This window comes from Sipha flava, unplaced genomic scaffold (genome assembly GCF_003268045.1).
Source record: "Sipha flava isolate LNK unplaced genomic scaffold, YSA_version1 18054_pilon_pilon, whole genome shotgun sequence".
In the NCBI taxonomy this organism is placed as follows: domain Eukaryota; kingdom Metazoa; phylum Arthropoda; class Insecta; order Hemiptera; family Aphididae; genus Sipha; species Sipha flava.
This window is the reverse complement of record NW_020272170.1, coordinates 4,198-22,070: the sequence shown is the minus strand read 5'-3', so window position 1 is coordinate 22,070 and position 17,873 is coordinate 4,198. Positions and strand designations below refer to the sequence as shown.

Below are 17,873 nucleotides of genomic sequence, written 5' to 3'. Positions count from 1 at the left end.
AAAGGGTGTGTTTCCGTACGAGTATTCCGACAAATGGTCGAGACTCGAGGAGACCGTCATGCCATCGAAACGTGAGTTCTACAGCGTGTTGAACGAGAGGCACGTTAGTGATGAGGACTACGTGCACGCGACTGAGGTGTGGAGCCATTTCAACTGCGCAACCCTCGGCGACTACAGCGACCTTTACCTAAAGGTGGACGTTCTACTTCTGACCGACGTGATGGAGAACTTCCGAGACCTCTGCATGTCAACCTCGACCCCCCCGTATATTATTATACGGCACCGGGGTTTACGTTCGACGCTATGCTAAGGTATACGGGCGTTTCACTGGAATTACCAACGGATTACGATATGGTGTTATTCGTGGAACAAGGTATCAGAAGGAGGTTGGTTCAGGCAAGTGAGCGATACTGTCGGGCCAACAACCCGAAAACGCCGAGGTACGATGCCACGAAGCCTCCGTCATGGCTCGTCTATCAGGACTGTAAATATACGTCATTTATTCAATTACTTATATTACTAACTTTGAATCGTTACAGGTAACAACTTGTACGGGTACGCCATGGGAGAATACAAGCCCTACGGGGGGTTCAAGTGGTACGAGGGAGATTTGAATCGCTCCCAGGAGTTGCTGGACGGTACGACTGAAAAATCCGACGTTGGGCGTATCTACGAGGTCATTATCGCTTACCCAGACAGCCTAACCTACATGACGCGCACAACGATCTGCCCTTCTTACCTCGGAATGCCATACCACCGGGCTCGAAAGTTAATAAATTACTTGCCACGTTGGAGCAAAAAGAACGATATATTGTGCACTATCGAAATTTAAAGCAAGCCATTGCTAATGGACTGATAGTGGAAAAAGTAATATATGTATATATATATAATACATATTTTCACCGGAATCAAATCACGTGAAAAGTGTGCTGTCTATATACATATTAACTCAATAAATTATAGGTTCATAGGGTGTTGGAATTCCGACAGTCAGCTTTGGCTTGCTAAACATATAAATTTAAATATCGAGATGAGAAAGAAGGTTGGCAATGAATTTGAACGTGATTTTTTCAAACTACTTAATAATGCGGTGTTCGGTAAATATTTCAGACATCTCGCCATTATCATTAATCGTACTACATAATGTTATTATTATTATTATTATTCGAATTTGCCGGGAAAACTATGGAATGCGTTCGAAATCGTATTTCCATGGAATTGGTTTCGTTTCCACGTCGAATGCGGAAACTAATCAACAGGCCCACGTTCAAACACGTAACCTCGTACAATGAGAATCTGGCAGCCGTATCATTGCAAAAGAGGGACGTGCATTTCTCCAAACCTATTTATATAGGATTCGCCGTCCTGGAAATAAGCAAGGAGTTAATGTACGACTATCATTACAATGTGATGCGGCGACATTATAACGACTCGATTAGACTAATGTATATGGATACAGGTCAGTTTTTGATATAATAAATATTATTCGCACTCATATATCTAACGTATAACGTGACTTATAACCAGATTCCCTGGTGTATCGAGTGAACACAGACGATTTCTACAAGGACCTGGTGGACAACCCCACGCTCCTCGAACGGATGGACACCTCGAACCTCCCCGTCACACATGCCTGCTACGTCGGTACGCGTAAGAAAATACCGGGGTTGTTCAAGGATGAAACAGCCGGGCGTACTATGTACGAGTTCATTGCACTCCGCGCGAAATCTTACGCGTACAAAATCGATGGGGATGAGAAACTCATGGCCAATGGTATTCGTGGGCATGTGGTTCGCAATCACATGACGTTCGAAGACCACAAGCGCTGTCTGTTTGAGGACGAGAGCACTGGTGTCGGTGACGAAAGCGAGGAGCTCGGTACTGACGATGATGATTTCGACGACGGTGATTTCGGCGACGACGATGGGTAGAAGGACGTGGAGATGAAACGGCGTGCGCGTCTGATGGCCCGATCGGTCGTCGAAACGATACACGGGAATGCCGCCGCCGCCACCGCCGCCAACATTGCTGGCGTAACGTTTTTCCCGACACCACTTCCTTCGTATACACCGTACACACCGTATAGAGAAAATGCATCAATCCGATCGTTCAAACACTGTGTTAAAACGATTAAGACCATGAAAATAACTCTTAATCGTTTCGACGACAAACGTGTTGTTTGCGATGATCGAGTACGAACGCGCGCGTACGGTCATTACGCGCTACGCGAGTGATATTGTATTTTATATTATTTATTATATTTTATAGACTTTATGTAATAATACTTTAAAAATAAATTGCATGTAAATAATAAATTTCACTTTTTCCTTGTCAATATTGTTTCTAATGAGTTGTTTACCACATGCACACACACATACACACACACACACTATAATATATCGAGTAGATGTGAATATGAGTTACATTATTTTTGTCATAAAAATATAATTAATGTTTTCGCAAACGAAATTAAGTACCGTCTAATGACTGATTTAATGAGACGAGGTCGAAGTTATTAGACAATACTTAAGTAAACTATGGAAAGAATTGATGACATTACTAGTGAAAATCGACGTGCTGAAATAGAAGAGGTGCACATTTTCTCGGGCTTAAATACCCATGGTTTCAATGTGTTCGAAAACAGTGTGCAGTAATCGTCTTCAGTGAACAGTGTTCTACTCGCTTACCACACTCTACAGCGTATCCCTGAAGCATACTACCGCTGCCAGCACCAGCTACCAGTACCGACGATATCATCACCAGCACCGACATCAGCATCACGACACCAGTCCGCACCGCGAAAGACAGACGTTTGTTTCACACAGTGAGTTATCATAAAATATTGATAGATAACTAATCGGACATAATATATATTATATAATATGATACATATTGTCAGACTATAATCAACGCTCTGTGCCCGTTTTTAAGTTTCCTTCGAAACTAGTTACCCGTTTTTTACGTTTATTAGTTCACTAAATCCGGAAAAGTGCGTGCTTCGACTGGTGTCGCTTTCGAGTCAGTCTGTTTGTTATTTATTCTTAATTTTTTACTTTCAGTCAATTTTTAATTAATTTGTGCGCATTGTTGAAAGGTAATAATTTATTATAAGTTTATACTATCACCTAATTACGGTTGAATTCTTATCGACATCGATAAGCAGCGTCGACCCGTGGAGGCTATCTCGTAATTCGAATTCGGCACGTGCCAAGGTCGCCGCCTATCTTTGTTATTACACCGGGTGCAAATTATTTGGCCTATTTATTTTTGCTAAGGCACCTTATTTTGTCCTTTGTTTATCCGCACGTTTTCACCAGTTAGTCGAAAACGCAAAATGACTCAAAACAATGATCTTCTTTCTTCCGAGTTAAACAAATGGACTAAAAGCATGCTCGTTGACTATATAGTGGCGCAGACTCTGCCCGCCGGTGTGAAGCTGAGTGACGACTTGTCAAAGTTTTTAAAAGATTCTTCTTCTGATCCTGTATCGCCTTCGCATGGAAACTCAATAAATATTGCTAATATTCTCCAATCCGTGGTCGTGGAGCTAAAATCCGTAGCTCTTAGTAACGCTAAGGTACATGATAAGCTCAACCACCTCAATGCGGCACCTAATGCCCAAATTCCCAAATCAAATACTCAACTCATTAAACTGCCAGTTGTTGTACACCCGAACTCGGTTACGGGTCCCCGTTCTACTCAACCCACAAACCTATTGACTGCCAGTCAATCTTCGTCTGTAAAATCTAAATTCATTGTTGGTTCTTTAAAGAACTCATCTTCCAAGCTGTTATCAGTGCCTGTGCGTAAGCATGTTGATATTTTTGTCTCGAGGCTTGATCCAAGTGTTACAACTGCCCTGCTAGAATCTGAATTGTTCAATGGTTACTCAGACGTGACCATCAGCAAAATGGTTACAAGACACCCATCATACTCTTCGTTCCATATTCGTCTGCCTGCTGAGAAGCTGGATATTGTCCTCGATCCTGCATTCTGGCCCGATGGTGTAATGGTCAAACGTTTTTGGGGTCGTCTTGCTCCTGAGATGATTCAAGACGCAACTCCAAAAAACTGATATCTTCATGTTCGTCTACCTGTCCTCCTCTTAGTGTGGCGTACGCTTCACCCACTTCCAGATCTGGTGTTGTGAAACACCCCGAAAAACTTATCAGCCAAGGAGTGAAGCTACCCATGGGCTACTATCAAAACTGTAGAGGTCTAAGAACCAAACTTAGACTTTTTAAATGTAATGTTGCTGTGTTTAATTATATTTTCATTTGTTTAACTGAAACGTGGCTTACTAATAGCTTCCAAGACACGGAATTAGGTTTACACAACTATGTTGTATTTAGGTGTGATAGAAGTAGTCAATCCAGTAGTTTTAGTAGAGGAGGAGGAGTTCTCGTTGCCATTCGTAACGATGTGGTCCATAACTTGTTACCTGCACTCATTAACAATGTTGAATATTTATTCGTTAAATTTTATGTAAATAATACTGCTTATATTGTTTGTTCCGTATACATTCCTCCTAATAGCCCTATCCCGGTATATGAGTCCTTTATGTCTGCTGTTCAATATATTATCAACGCTAATCCTGGTTCCGTATTTATTTTCTCTGGTGATTTTAACCTTCCTGACCTATCCTGGTCTAATGACAATTTTGGCTTAATTTATTCTTCCTCTGGCCCTGCAATCCACTGTGTTCCTGACGTTTTCGCATATAATAATTTTTTCCAACTAAATCTCATACCCAACTCTAATGGTAATTTCCTTGATCTAGTTTTTTCCAATGATTCTCGGATCAATATAGAGAAATCCGTTACTGGGGTGGTTCCTTGTGATCCTTACCACCCAGCCTTAGATATTATGCTTACTTTTGTAGATGACTTACCTTCTATTGATAGTTGTCATAAATATTTTAATTTTCGTAAAGCCTGTTATCCTCGTATTAGTGTCTTCTTATCATCGTTTAACTGGTTAGAAACCTTAACAACAACCGATATTGATTCTGCTACGTGTGCATTGTACGATGCATTACATTACTGTGTTACAAGTTTTGTACCCTTAATTGTTTTCAAACCTTCTAAATTTCCATCTTGGTTCTCTAAAAATCTAAAGAACATTGTTTTTTCCAAGAAAGAAATGCACGCTAAATACAAAGCATCACGTAATCCTGTTGACTACAATAAGTTCTCTAACCTGCGCGCTCAGTATAAGTATTATTATAAAAAATGCTATAAAACATTTTTGGATAACACTGAAAACATGCTCAATGTTAATCCTCGTTTATTCTGAGACTTTGTACGTAAGCGTAGATCTAACAATGGTATTCCCAACTCTGTCCACCTCAATGATCTAAGTGCCACTGGTCCTGAATCCATCTCCAGTCTTTTCTCATCTTACTTTAACTCAGTATATGTGTCTTCCTCAGCAAGTAGCCTACCTGTTATTCCATTTGCGTATCATACTTTACCTTCTGACTGCATCTTTGGTATCGAAGATGTCGAGAACGAGTTAGCTGCACTAAAAAATGTACACTCCGTTGGCCCTGATGGTCTATCTGGGACCTTTTTGTATAACATCAGATCTGTCCTCTGTTTTCCTTTATGGTTACTCTTCAGGCGTTCAATGGATGATGGAATTTTTCCATCATTGCTTAAAATCAGCTCAGTCACCCCTGTGTTTAAATCTGGTGACAAATCTAACGTCACGAATTATCGACCCATCTCGATTCTAAGTCATATTGCCAAGCTTTTCGAACACCTAGTACTGCAATCCATTCAGCCCTCGGTTGACTCTGTACTAGTCGACGAACAATATGGTTTCCGACCTGGACGTTCTTCCACTTCGAACCTAATTGTGTTTAATAATTTTTTCCTTGAGGCATTTGAAAATCGCTCCCAGGTAGACGTGATTTTCACTGATTTTGTGAAAGCATTTGACCGTGTCGACCACGCTATCCTAATTGACATCCTCTATAAGTCCGGTTTTGGCGAACCTATTTTGTCCTGGTTTAAATCATACCTGTCCGATCGTGTCCAGTGGGTTAAAGTGCTTGGATCAAAATCTGCTGTCGTTCCTGTTCCATCTGGTGTTCCCCAAGGTGGTCACTTGTCTCCCCTGCTTTTTTCGTTATTTATAAATGGAATTACGAAGGCTGTTCCTAATTGTAGATTCCTTATGTTCGAAGACGACCTGAAACTTTTCCGAAAAATCGAATCTGAAGCTGACTGTCTCGCCCTTCAGAATGAATTAGATTCCATTAGCTTATGGTTTAGCACTCTTGGCCTCCAATTTAATACTAATAAATGCAAAGCTATGTCCTTCACCAGGCGCCGGTTGGCAATCGATTATTCTTACACTATCAATGGTTCAGTGATTGATAGAGTTACAAGCAATAGCGACTTGGGCGTTCTTTTCACTGCCGACCTGAACTTCCGCCCTCACATTGACTCCATCTGCTGCCGAGCCCTCAAATCGCTTGGCTTCGTAATGCGCACCATGAATGAGTTCAAACTGTCTGGATCTCTCAAGACTGTCTATTGCTCTTTAGTCCGAAGCATGCTAGAGTATGCGTCTGTGCTCTGGGACCCATTTATGGTAATTGATTCTTGCCACTTAGAGCGAGTACAAAGGCGCTTTCTGTCGTCTGCAGCTTACATGCTAAAAATTGTCCATCCTCCTCATGACTATACTCCAGTATTGCGCGCACTTAGCCTTAAATCTTTAGCAGATAGGCGCGTTAAAGCTAATCTGGTCTTTTTAAAAAAGTTAATCGATGGTTCATTAAATGCCCCTTCACTGCTCGTCCAAGTAAACTTTAAAGTTCCACATCGGGCCACAAGGTCTTGAGTTCCTTTTACTGTACCTCTCCACTGTACCAATTACGGTAAAAACAAACCAATTGACCGCATGATGCGGTTGGCTAACGAGGACCCCTCCTTTCTCAGTTTACCTTAAATTGTGTTATTTTTGTACATTTATTGTATGTAATTTTACTTGTGTCCTAATTATTTTATTTTATATTTACTGTACCTGTAATTCTGCTGTATTTTAGGCAATCGCCCCTTGTATATGTTAGCTATCTTATTTTACCGAATTATTATTGTGTACTGTACTAAATAAGGAACATTAATTCCGTAAATTAATAAATAAATAAATAAATAAATAAATAATTATATATATTTAATATTTATTATAATATATTATTTATGTGTGAAATTCATATACTCATAATTTTATCATGTTCATAATAGGCCATGGACTCGTTATTGAATGCTCTAAATAAAAAATGCAGTACGAGAACCGTATCCATGAGTGAACTCGTCATGGGCGAGAAGTACCATATAGTAAAGTTTACGGAGGTCGCTACAAAATTCGGACCCGCGGTTGTGTACACGCTCGAGGATGGTGATATTGGTCACATTGATGTATTCCTGCCAAGATGATCAAGATGAGTCCGGATGAGATCACATCGTACAATCAGTGGCCGGTGGAAGACCATCTACAGCTGATATATAAAGGGAAACTAGGTCATGCCTTTAATGTGGAGTTTTCGAAATAAACATATTTTCTTATCGTATATACAAACTGTTTTTCATTCTATATATTTATTAATTTAATGGGTAACCTCTAAGGTAGAACAATAGTTCTCCTTGTCTCCTTTACCCAGAGCTCGACTCGTCTTATCCCGGAGTACATACATATATATATATTAGATCGGCCTATATTATATATATATATATAGATCACCTTCCTCGTGCAATGTGTCCACGAGTCGACTTATCATAATGAATATAAAAAAAAAAAAAAAAGGTTAATAATAATATAAATAATACACAGTAGTAATATTTGGTGATTCGTCTTTATTGATGATGAACAGAGTTGTGGAAAAAAAATATATAAACAAACATTTGTACAATACATACAAGTTTTATGTGTTATTAATAAACCATTTGCGTAATGCGTAAACGTTGTAGAATGTACATTGTTTTGAATTCATATCTTTGTGGAAAATATACCGAGGTAAAGTGTCGTCGGACTGCATTTGGTTGAGCCGCGGGCATCCTAGTTCTTGTAAATTGATGACCTCGATGTGCGGCACGAACTCTTGCAACATCTGTTGTTTCTGCAATCCTTTCACGTACATAGGTCGAATTTCATCGAGTTCAAAATCCGATTGATTTTACCGTACTCCACGTCTCCGTGTTCCAGAGAAAATCCATGAAAGTACCGCTTCAGCCATCGGTTGGCCCTTTGCGATTTCTCGTCTTGAACAATAGACGTATGTTTGAATATTCAATGTTGACTGGTCCACGTCTCCGTGTCCACTACGGACATTTCTTTTACAAAATATCTACTATGCACGCCGAGAACGCACTGAACATCCACAATGGTCATCGTAATAGTTTTACGTATTATGCTCTATCTTTTATATATGCTTCGAGAGAATTCACACGACTTGATAGTTTGAAAATTATGTTATTTATCGATTTCGATCGATCCGCGGTCTCGATCAGATGCTGCGCGAAAGGATCGGCAAATCGGGATTGAAGTCCGTCGCACAATGTTCTAATACTGTTTATCTGGTCCTGGGTGTCGATTCCTTTTTCCAAAAGCGTTTTGATACTTTCCTGTTGCTTCTGAATTTTTTCCACGTCAGTTATGAATATTTCGTTGTTTTCCTTGATTCTGGTCACGGCTTTTCTCCTCTCGCCATCCGTAGTTGCGCCAAACACGTTCATAGCGATACTGATGTTATCCTCGCATATCACTCGCTTTTATCCAGGTACTGTGCGAGTCATCGAATCCCAACCACTTGACGAACAAACGATTTCCCCTTCTCCGGATAATTTTTTCGACTAAATAATCGTCTAGGTACATGGTTTTCGACAATTCCTCGGAATAAAAACAGCCCGAAATTGGCGTGCCGGTATAATCTCTCAGGCCATACGTTACAGGAGACGTTTTATTTACTCTGGCGACAGTAAATATTTCCGCGGACCAGTTGGCCAGATATCCTTTGGTAAAAACACCTTTCCGTATACTTATACGGACATTATCACCTACTACCTATCTAGATATTTTCCCCGGGATATCACCTCGCTGATTACGCAATACAATCGAAGCGGGCGTTTCGTCCACTTGCGTGGGCGTCATACCCACAGTCCTGTGTTTCGAATTATTGTACATGCGCATCAACACGGGTAGAATGCTGACCCATTTGTGCGAACCTCTGGCGGTAAACTCTCGGAAAATTTTCCCCTTCAGAGTCCAGTTGAACCGTTCCACGATACACGCTTTGGTCGTACTGAACGTTGAATACTTTTTAATTGTATACTTTGTCATTAGGGTGTCAAATGTTTTACTATAAAATTCTTTGCCGTTATCCACCTGCAATAGTTTCGGGGGCGAGCGATCGCGTAATATCCGTGCAAAAGCTTTTGCAACTTCCGTACCGGTTTTCGTTTTTTACGCTAGTGCCCAGGCGAATTTCGTAAAACAGTCGATGACGCACAATATGTACTTGAAACCTTTGTTTTCCCCGGCGTACGGTATCATCTCCACGAGATCGGCTTGCCACAGATCGTTTTTTCCGTACACGTTGACCGCACGCCTGGTATAATTTTTTCTCGCCGCTTTATGCAAATCGTACACGATCTCACTTTTAGACATCGTCGGGAATTCTCCTTATTACCCCCGCTTCATGTAATTCTTCGTAAATGGACAGTATCTCGTTCGAAACCCCCGTATTGCCCGCGGACCGTGTTGCCAATAGAAGTCGAAGTCGGTCGACAAGTTCATTCGGGTCGTTCCAATAGACTAGAGAATTATGTTTCTGTAACCTCACAGACAGTCCACCGCCGCCGGACGTAAACAATTTGGTAATAATATTTTTATATTTATCCCCTCCAGTTTTAATCTTTGTCCCGTCTAACGTCAAGTGCGCCGATGTCTGAACCAATATCGATTTATATGTTTCCAATTCTTGAGCGGTATATCGATACGGATATTTGGAAAACAGCAAACTTACGAGCCCCGGTGTAAGAAGGCGTGTGATGCCCCCGATAACTAACGTGTTCCCGACGAATTTAATTTCTTTGTCGCCCAGCTTGATAGTGCCGTTCGATAGTTTTTTCGGACCGTACGTTCTGTCTTTGGCCTGCGAACGAAACCAGCTTTCGATATCCACCGAAATTGGATTATTCGAAAATTCTGTCTCGTTTTCAACGTTCTGCTCCTCGTCCTCCTTGTAATCGGTCTTACCGTTTGACGATATTTTTTCCAACGGATCGATTATAGGTTTCAAAGTTTGCGCGACAATGGCACGAGCATCGGCCTCACCGTGTTTCAACGTCGAGTATTTACGTCTGATATTCTCCTTTGCCTCGGCTAATTCGGCTATTAGTACACCTTCGGAAGTCATTGCTTTGACTGTTGCAATGCACTGGAGACGTCGTTTTATATAACGACAAACGTATCGAACCCATGTCTATACCGACCCTTATCTCATTCGCAGTCCTTGTTTATAACGATAAAATCGAACCGTCCATGGGCCCAACGACTCGTGAAAAATCTCTGAAATCCGAATACTTCATGTCGCCCGAACAGTGTTCCGTGTAAACGTGTTTCAAATTGATCTCGTCCTGTTTGAACAATACTATGAAATTACTGTTATCCCGGATAAGGTGTTTCGGCACGCGGGCGTAAGATTGTGCCAGGTAGCACACGTCGATTCGATTATGTCGACCGCGCGAGAAATACGACCGTCCGATAGTTTGACTCTCGCATATTTCGTCGTGGAACACGAACACCGAATCTGGCAGTGCTTTTTCCGGCGTGATAACCTCGTCGTTTTCGTAGAACGTGAACAATCGAACACCTTGCATATCTTTTAGAATATCGCCTAACATTCTATATTTGGGTTGATCCAACGATTTCGAATAAATATATATGTTATGAAATCTTATATCGTTAACGTCGGTCAACAGAGTGTAGAGTAAATTCGTCTTACCGCATCCGGAGGGTCTGACAATTAACGGCGTGTCCTACGTGGCGTCCGTTAAATACGTCCGATGCGATAATCCGTCGAGAAATAAAAACAAATATATATAAATTAATACAACTGTCCAAAGTGTGCGGCAAATGCGATAATCCGTTAACGGACGGATCGGACGCAAATTTGAAAAACAAAATAATTTGTTTTCGCCGTATGCGATAATGCGTTTGATATTAAATCAACGTCGATCGAGTGCTAAAATACGATATTATATTATTATAAATTGAGTGTCTACTAGTAATGAACACAACTGACTGATGAGTGACGACTACGTACTACAAATAATCGACTATTTATAACTATTATTAACACTCTATACACTATTTATAATACAATAATATTTTATTATTGGATGGTTCGGTGTACGGACGTTTTTTCCCAAACACTAACCGTCGTTAACATACGACAATCGGAATAAAATCTACATTATATTATTCCTATAATATATTATTATATCCAGATGGCTAGTCATTTCGTAATAGACCACCGATATAGTAATTTAGTAGGTAACAGCACTACACAAACAGTACATTCACAAACTAAAATAATTATATACAATAATTATTTACTATTTTTTTAAATAATATTTAAATAATATTATTTAAAAAAATGGAGTTATTAATATCCAAAATTCAGAAACATTCAGTTCTATGGAATAAATGGGACAAAAAGTATCGTGATCGATATACTACGGATAAATCGTGGAATGACATAGCCAAGAAATTAAAATTAAATAGTAAGTATCTATAGTATTTATTTAAGATATGCCTAATACAGTAGGTAGTTTTGATATAATTATATAAATAGTGATACTTAATAAAAAATAAAATAAATAAATTACAAAATAAATTATTAACTTTATATAATATTTATTTTATTTGCTTACAACAATATATTATACGACATACACAATTTTAAATTAAATTTAATTTTCCACAAAAAAATTTACAAATTTATTTCGAATATTTATCGCTGTTTGAGTTGCCCTATTGTTAGCTCTTGAAGTTCTACGCCTTTCTGTAATATTTGTGTTTAAATCTCCAGCACCAGCCAAATATTCAGTATCTATTATATTTTTTCCAAATCAATTAAAATATTGTGTAGAACACAGATTGATCTAACAATATGATCGGCATTTTCTATTTTTGTTTCAATAGCTTTTAAAAGAATACGAAACTTTGATGAAGCAATACCAAAAGCACATTCAACAGTCATCTTGGCTCTAGCATGTCTATAGTTGTAGTACATCTTATCAGCATCTTGTAATTGATATCTAGGAAATGGTCGCATAAAATAATTACGCAGTGGAAATGCTTCATCACCAATAAAAACATGTGGAACTTTTACATTTGAGTTTGGAAATTTTTTCTCACTTGGGATTTTTAACGATTCGTTTTCAAGACAGTGATATATATTTGAAGCGCATAAAATACCGCCATCGTTATCTTTTCCATAACCTCCTACATCTACTATTATGAATTTATAATTTGCATCAGCAATAGCCATTAAAACGATTGAATAGTATTGTTTGTAATTAAAAAACATACTACCAGAATTTTTCGGACATCGAACTCTGATATTTTTACCATCTATACTTCCAATACAATTTGGATAGTTCCATTTTTGGTAAAATCAGTGCTCGAAATGGAAAATTTTCTGAACCGGAACGCTTTTTTTTTGAGTACATATCATAGAATTGGGGGCTTCACCCAACTAAAATTAAAATTTCTTCTTCCTCAAATACTAACCCTTTTTTAATAATATATAAGTTTTATCTACTATTTTATGAAAGTCACTTTAAAATTTCAGCCCTTTTAAAAATTTAAATATATTTTTATCTTCTTTTACTTACTTACGAATATGTATGTATATATTATATAAAATAAAAATATAAATATAAAATGTTTAAAGAACTACTTATAATTTATAAACTTATTTTTATTTAAATTTTATATTTATAACTCAAAAAGTACAGCATCAATACAATTTTTTTTACAATAACTTCCACAATGATTCATATGTCTTATCACACTTTTGGTTTCTTTTACGACTTGCGGTATCATCAGCTGAATGTCGACCATTCAATAACCAAGATCGAACGTATTTTTCTGGTTCGAATTTTGTTAGAGGTGGTCCAACACAATTAATAAATAATTAATTAATTAATTAATTAATAAATTAATTAATAAATAATTTAAAAACTGAATTCTGAAAAAACTAGTACCATATTTCTGTATGAAGGTCTTGTTTATGACGAACAAATAAAATATAGTTTTACCGCTACAAATATGTTAAGCGAAAGATATACAACCGTAGCAATTTCAAATTGGCTTTTAAATTGGTTGAATCATGATGTAACTGTTCCAAAACAGACAGTTTGCGATCAATCTTTAGCACTTTTATCAGCCATTGTTAAATGTTTTACACAGTATTCTTCGCTTCAAGATTATATTAGAGCATGTGCAAGTCTACTCAATGGAGATGTAGCATTACAATCTTATTGGGTTCCCACATGCTTTGTACGAATTTATATTGCACATTTTATAAAAACTATAAGCAAATGGATGCCATTAAAATCTGTTGTACGAAGAGTTCGGGAAGTCATTCTTCGCACAATGGGATTTCTAATTAAAAGCCAGTCTCTTACAGAAATTCGATCTATTTTACTATCATTATTTGTAGTTTTCACAAATGAAACTGATGGTCTTGATATTCATGGCGAAGACACTCCATGTGAAAAACATAAAAAAAATTTAATTTCAGCTACGTCATATGGTTTTATTGATTTTAAAACTCAGTTTGATGAATTAATAGCTATAACAGAATCTGAAGATGATGCGAGAAAAATCATTGAAGATGAATATGAACGACAAAATGAAGGATTGGATTTATTTGAAAATCCTTTTCAATCGTGGGCGAATGAGATTTAAAATGAAAGTAAAATGTTGATTAAAGAAGGAACTGGAATAAACCCATTATATTTACCTAATTTAGTTCCACACTTAATCAAATGCACAAAACTATTACCACTTTGGTCGGGAGTTATGATACCAATTTTCGGTTATGGAAAAGAAGTATCTAGCTTAGCAGCAGTAGAGTCAAGCTTTAAAAAACTTAAGACTGTGACATTAAAACATATTGACTTGCCAAAAAATATAGAAACATTCCTGGAAAATCATATTATGTCATTAAAAACTGCCTCTATTTTGCGAGCGTCTAACGCGCAAGTTCTTCTCCAAAAATCACAACAATTTACCGAAGAAAATGATAAATACCAAACGCAGACGTAACCCCTAAATATTGAAAAAAAAAATGAAGAGTACGACTTGGATCAAACATCAATTTCATTCCCCGCATTGGAAAAAATAAATGAAGATGCATCTATAAATAAAACACCGATACCATCTCCAGATTTGAAAGAAGCTAATGAAGACCATGCCATACACCATAAATTATTGCTAGATTTTGAAGAACCTTTCGTTGATTATAATTCTAAGGATATATTGTATATACCGAAATGTTCATTATGTAGCGCAGGTAAAAAATAACTCAATTTATAGATCAATAATTAATTCATCAATTAATTTTATAGTCTAATTTCATAAATGTTAATTAACAAGAATCTCTATAATTATTAAATTGTCAAAAAAAATGAATTTTAAAAATAATATACAATTTTCAGGTAAAAATTCAAATTTATGATTAATAATTTTATAATATTTATTCCTTAATATTTTCAGGAAATCCTCCTAAGGTTGGTGTAAATAAATGTTCTAATTGAAAAAACTTGTACATAACTTTTCAACGTGTTCAACTCACGAACTAGGAACAGAAAATGAGCGTTTATGTACAGTTTGTTCTTTAATGGAAGCAGATAGTATGAATTGTGAAAATAAAGCTCAAGAAAAATGGAATCGAAAAAATAAAAAACAGCGGAAAAACAATTCCTATCTTACTCCAAATCCACATTTAAAATATTTGACCCTAAGAAACACAAATATGAAGAAAACGTTACCATTATTGAAAAATGAATCAAGGTTTGAAGAACTGAAAGGATGTAAAACAAATACATTTCCAGGGAGAGTTATATTCAATAACACTTGTGCATCTGACTCATTGGCGTCACTGATTATGGTAAACAATTTTATATATATATAATACATAAATATTAAAAAATGTTCTTGTATAATTTTTTATGTTCATTGAATTATAATTTATAATAATTAGCAATAATATACAATAATGTACTTGATTTATGAATATATTTTTATAATATGTACTGTAATATATTTTTATATAATAGTTATTTAAAACTCTAATACCAAACCTAACCAAAAAAATGTTTAATGAAATTATATTAAATAAAAAAATTTATTTTTATAAATATAGGTATCATATTGTGACAGTAAAAAATATTCAGAAATGTTAGATATTTCTGAAAAATCGGATTTTATAAACTTTATTTGTAAAATTTTGAATAATGGGATATCATCTGAATCATATTCATATAGAGCTGATTTACTTCTAAACAATTTAAATGTTGAAAAAAGACAAATGGAATATTGTACTACATTAGTTGTATGTGAATTTACTGTTGGCCATGTCATTGGCGCTTTAATGAAGAATTATCCATCAGCAATTGAAATTGCTGATTGTTCAGTTTGTAATCACATAATAAAAAGAAAAATTATGCCATTCCAAATTAATGTTAATGATAATTTATAAAAATTACAAAATTTCTTGGATGAGCGTTTAGTTGATGACTTTTTAATTTGTGGCCATAATGATTGCCGTGGTCTTAAAAAAATCACAAATAACGTTTCAAAAATGCATATATTCATAGATATTCTTCTTTGGGTAGGTGAATAATAAATGTTTATAACTAATTTTTTTTTTTGATTCTCGTGTATGTTGAAAAATTGTATTAACTATCTAGTATAATATTTAAATAGGTGAAGATGCCGTTTCCAGCCTACACAGTAGTGAAGCAGCAACCATTTATTTATCAAAGCTGTGTGACATCCCGCAAATTGTTAAAGTAAAATCTACAGTATATGAATTAAGAGGAGTCTTGGCTTTCCAACAACCGAAAACTTGACTGCCACGTATTTTTTTGAAAACTTCAATTGCCTGCCACGAGATCCTATATGGGGTCTCACCAAAACTTCAATTCCCTGCCACGAGATTCTATTTGGGATTTCAGGTAATATGTTTTTAGAAAATTGATATCTCTTTAGGAATCTAATTTATCGGGTTTATTGTAGTGCATTTACATTCTACAGTGTGACCAACACACGCCGGTATCATTAGCACATGTAAAAATAATTTTTTTGAAGGAGTTATGTTGTTTTTAATCTATATACTTTTACTACGCAAATATCATACGTTATACTATTTCATCGAGGTATTATACCTCGATGAATTTATATATTATTATTATTTTGATAAGGTTGATAAATGTTAACATATTCTGTGATTTTCATAGACATATATAAACAAAAAGTTGTGTATATAATATGTCTATAGTGATTTTAAAGTTTAAACCATAATAATGATTGATGGTTGATATTTGATATCACTAAAAGTGTTTAAGTTATTCTTTACTATATGTTTATGAGTTTATGTTTGAAATTTTTATTATGAATCTAAACGACGAATTAATTATCGAAATTATCTTTTTAGATGAATACCTAATCAGGTTAATTCTTAATTATATAGTATATACAGAAAATTCAAATTTTATATAACTATATTTATTTACATTTATGATAGTAAATGGTTCTATATAAAAATAATATTTTTGAGATCTGTAATGGAATCTCAGTTAAAATAAAAAAAAGTTTTTGAGATCTCATATTGAATCTCAGTAAGATGGTTATTTTCATAACAATCAAAAAATCAATCCCCAGTGCCATGAGACACAATATGAGATCTCACGTCCTAAAAATCCAAAACCCTGTCTAAACTCTTTTATTTTATGTCACTAAAATAACTGTAAAATTTCAATATCAAATAATAAAGTAAAGTACCATATAATTTTTGAAAAGTTTGCTGTAAAAACTTGTGGCAGCCACGTAAAAGTTTGTGAGACCCCAAATCGGGTCTCATGGCAGCCAAGTTGTTAAGAAATACAATTGGTCATTATACAACTTATATGAAAAGAGAATGTAGAAATTGGGAGCATTACGACGATTTAAAAAAAATTCCAGTCCAAGTAAAAGAACAGACGATAGTACCTGTTGAATTTATATTGTATTCAATTTAAAATACATTTTAATCTAACTTTTTAAATAAAATTTAAAAAAATTTATTGTAAATTTTATAAGAGCTGAAATACATAAATTATTAAACATTTCTGTTGTGTATAGTATAATGATTATTATGGTGCAATTGTTTACAGGAATAATATAAAACAGCGTAAACATTATATCAATGAATAATATTTAGTTTTATTTTACAATCGTTGTCCTAACTCCTGAGTATACAGAAATCTCGTAATTTTTTTTAGGAATTGTATATAATTGACGTTAATTTTTTAATACTTTATTTAGTTTTAAAAACGAATAAAAAAAATTATCTCGGTAAAAAGTTCAGGCCATATTTAAGTAAAAAAATAAAAATAAAGGCAATATTAGCGTTGAGAAAAGAAAATGTATCGAATAAGGTAAGTTGATTTGGTTTATTAGTGATTTTACATCACATTTTATTTTAGTACATTAGCATTATTTTTTTAATAGAAAATTACTAATGTAGAAACTTCATGTGAAACACAAACAATTAATACAAATAACGATAATAGTATTTAAATCAAAAA

At 35.6% G+C, this 17,873-nt stretch overlaps 2 protein-coding genes and 1 pseudogene across 2 annotated transcripts; 2 read left to right on the top strand and 1 right to left on the bottom strand.

Moving 5' to 3' along the window:
• Window positions 1–7: 7 nt before the first annotated feature.
• LOC112680753 lies at window positions 8–1,008 on the top strand (annotated as a pseudogene).
• A 177-nt stretch (window positions 1,009–1,185) lies between these two features.
• On the top strand, window positions 1,186–2,234 carry LOC112680752. Its single transcript, XM_025550942.1, has 3 exons — window positions 1,186–1,459; window positions 1,528–1,855; window positions 2,081–2,234. The coding sequence occupies exons 1-3, from the start codon at window positions 1,186–1,188 to the stop codon at window positions 2,232–2,234; spliced, it is 756 nt and encodes a 251-aa protein (XP_025406727.1).
• Window positions 2,235–12,127: 9,893 nt separating this feature from the next.
• LOC112680751 (protein ALP1-like) lies at window positions 12,128–12,565 on the bottom strand. Its single transcript, XM_025550941.1, has one exon. The coding sequence runs from the start codon at window positions 12,563–12,565 to the stop codon at window positions 12,128–12,130; it is 438 nt and encodes a 145-aa protein (XP_025406726.1).
• Window positions 12,566–17,873: the final 5,308 nt, after the last annotated feature.

Bases quoted from the DNA above. Each gene is read 5' to 3' on its own strand.
- LOC112680752 (XM_025550942.1), top strand. From the start codon at position 1,186: ATGGAATGCGTTCGAAATCGTATTTCCATGGAATTGGTTTCGTTTCCA. The intron at 1,460-1,527 runs GTCAGTTTTTGA...ACTTATAACCAG, and splicing joins ACTAATGTATATGGATACAG to ATTCCCTGGTGTATCGAGTG. The intron at 1,856-2,080 runs CGGTGACGAAAG...ACCGTACACACC, and splicing joins GAGGACGAGAGCACTGGTGT to GTATAGAGAAAATGCATCAA.
- LOC112680751 (XM_025550941.1), bottom strand. From the start codon at position 12,565: ATGGCTATTGCTGATGCAAATTATAAATTCATAATAGTAGATGTAGGA.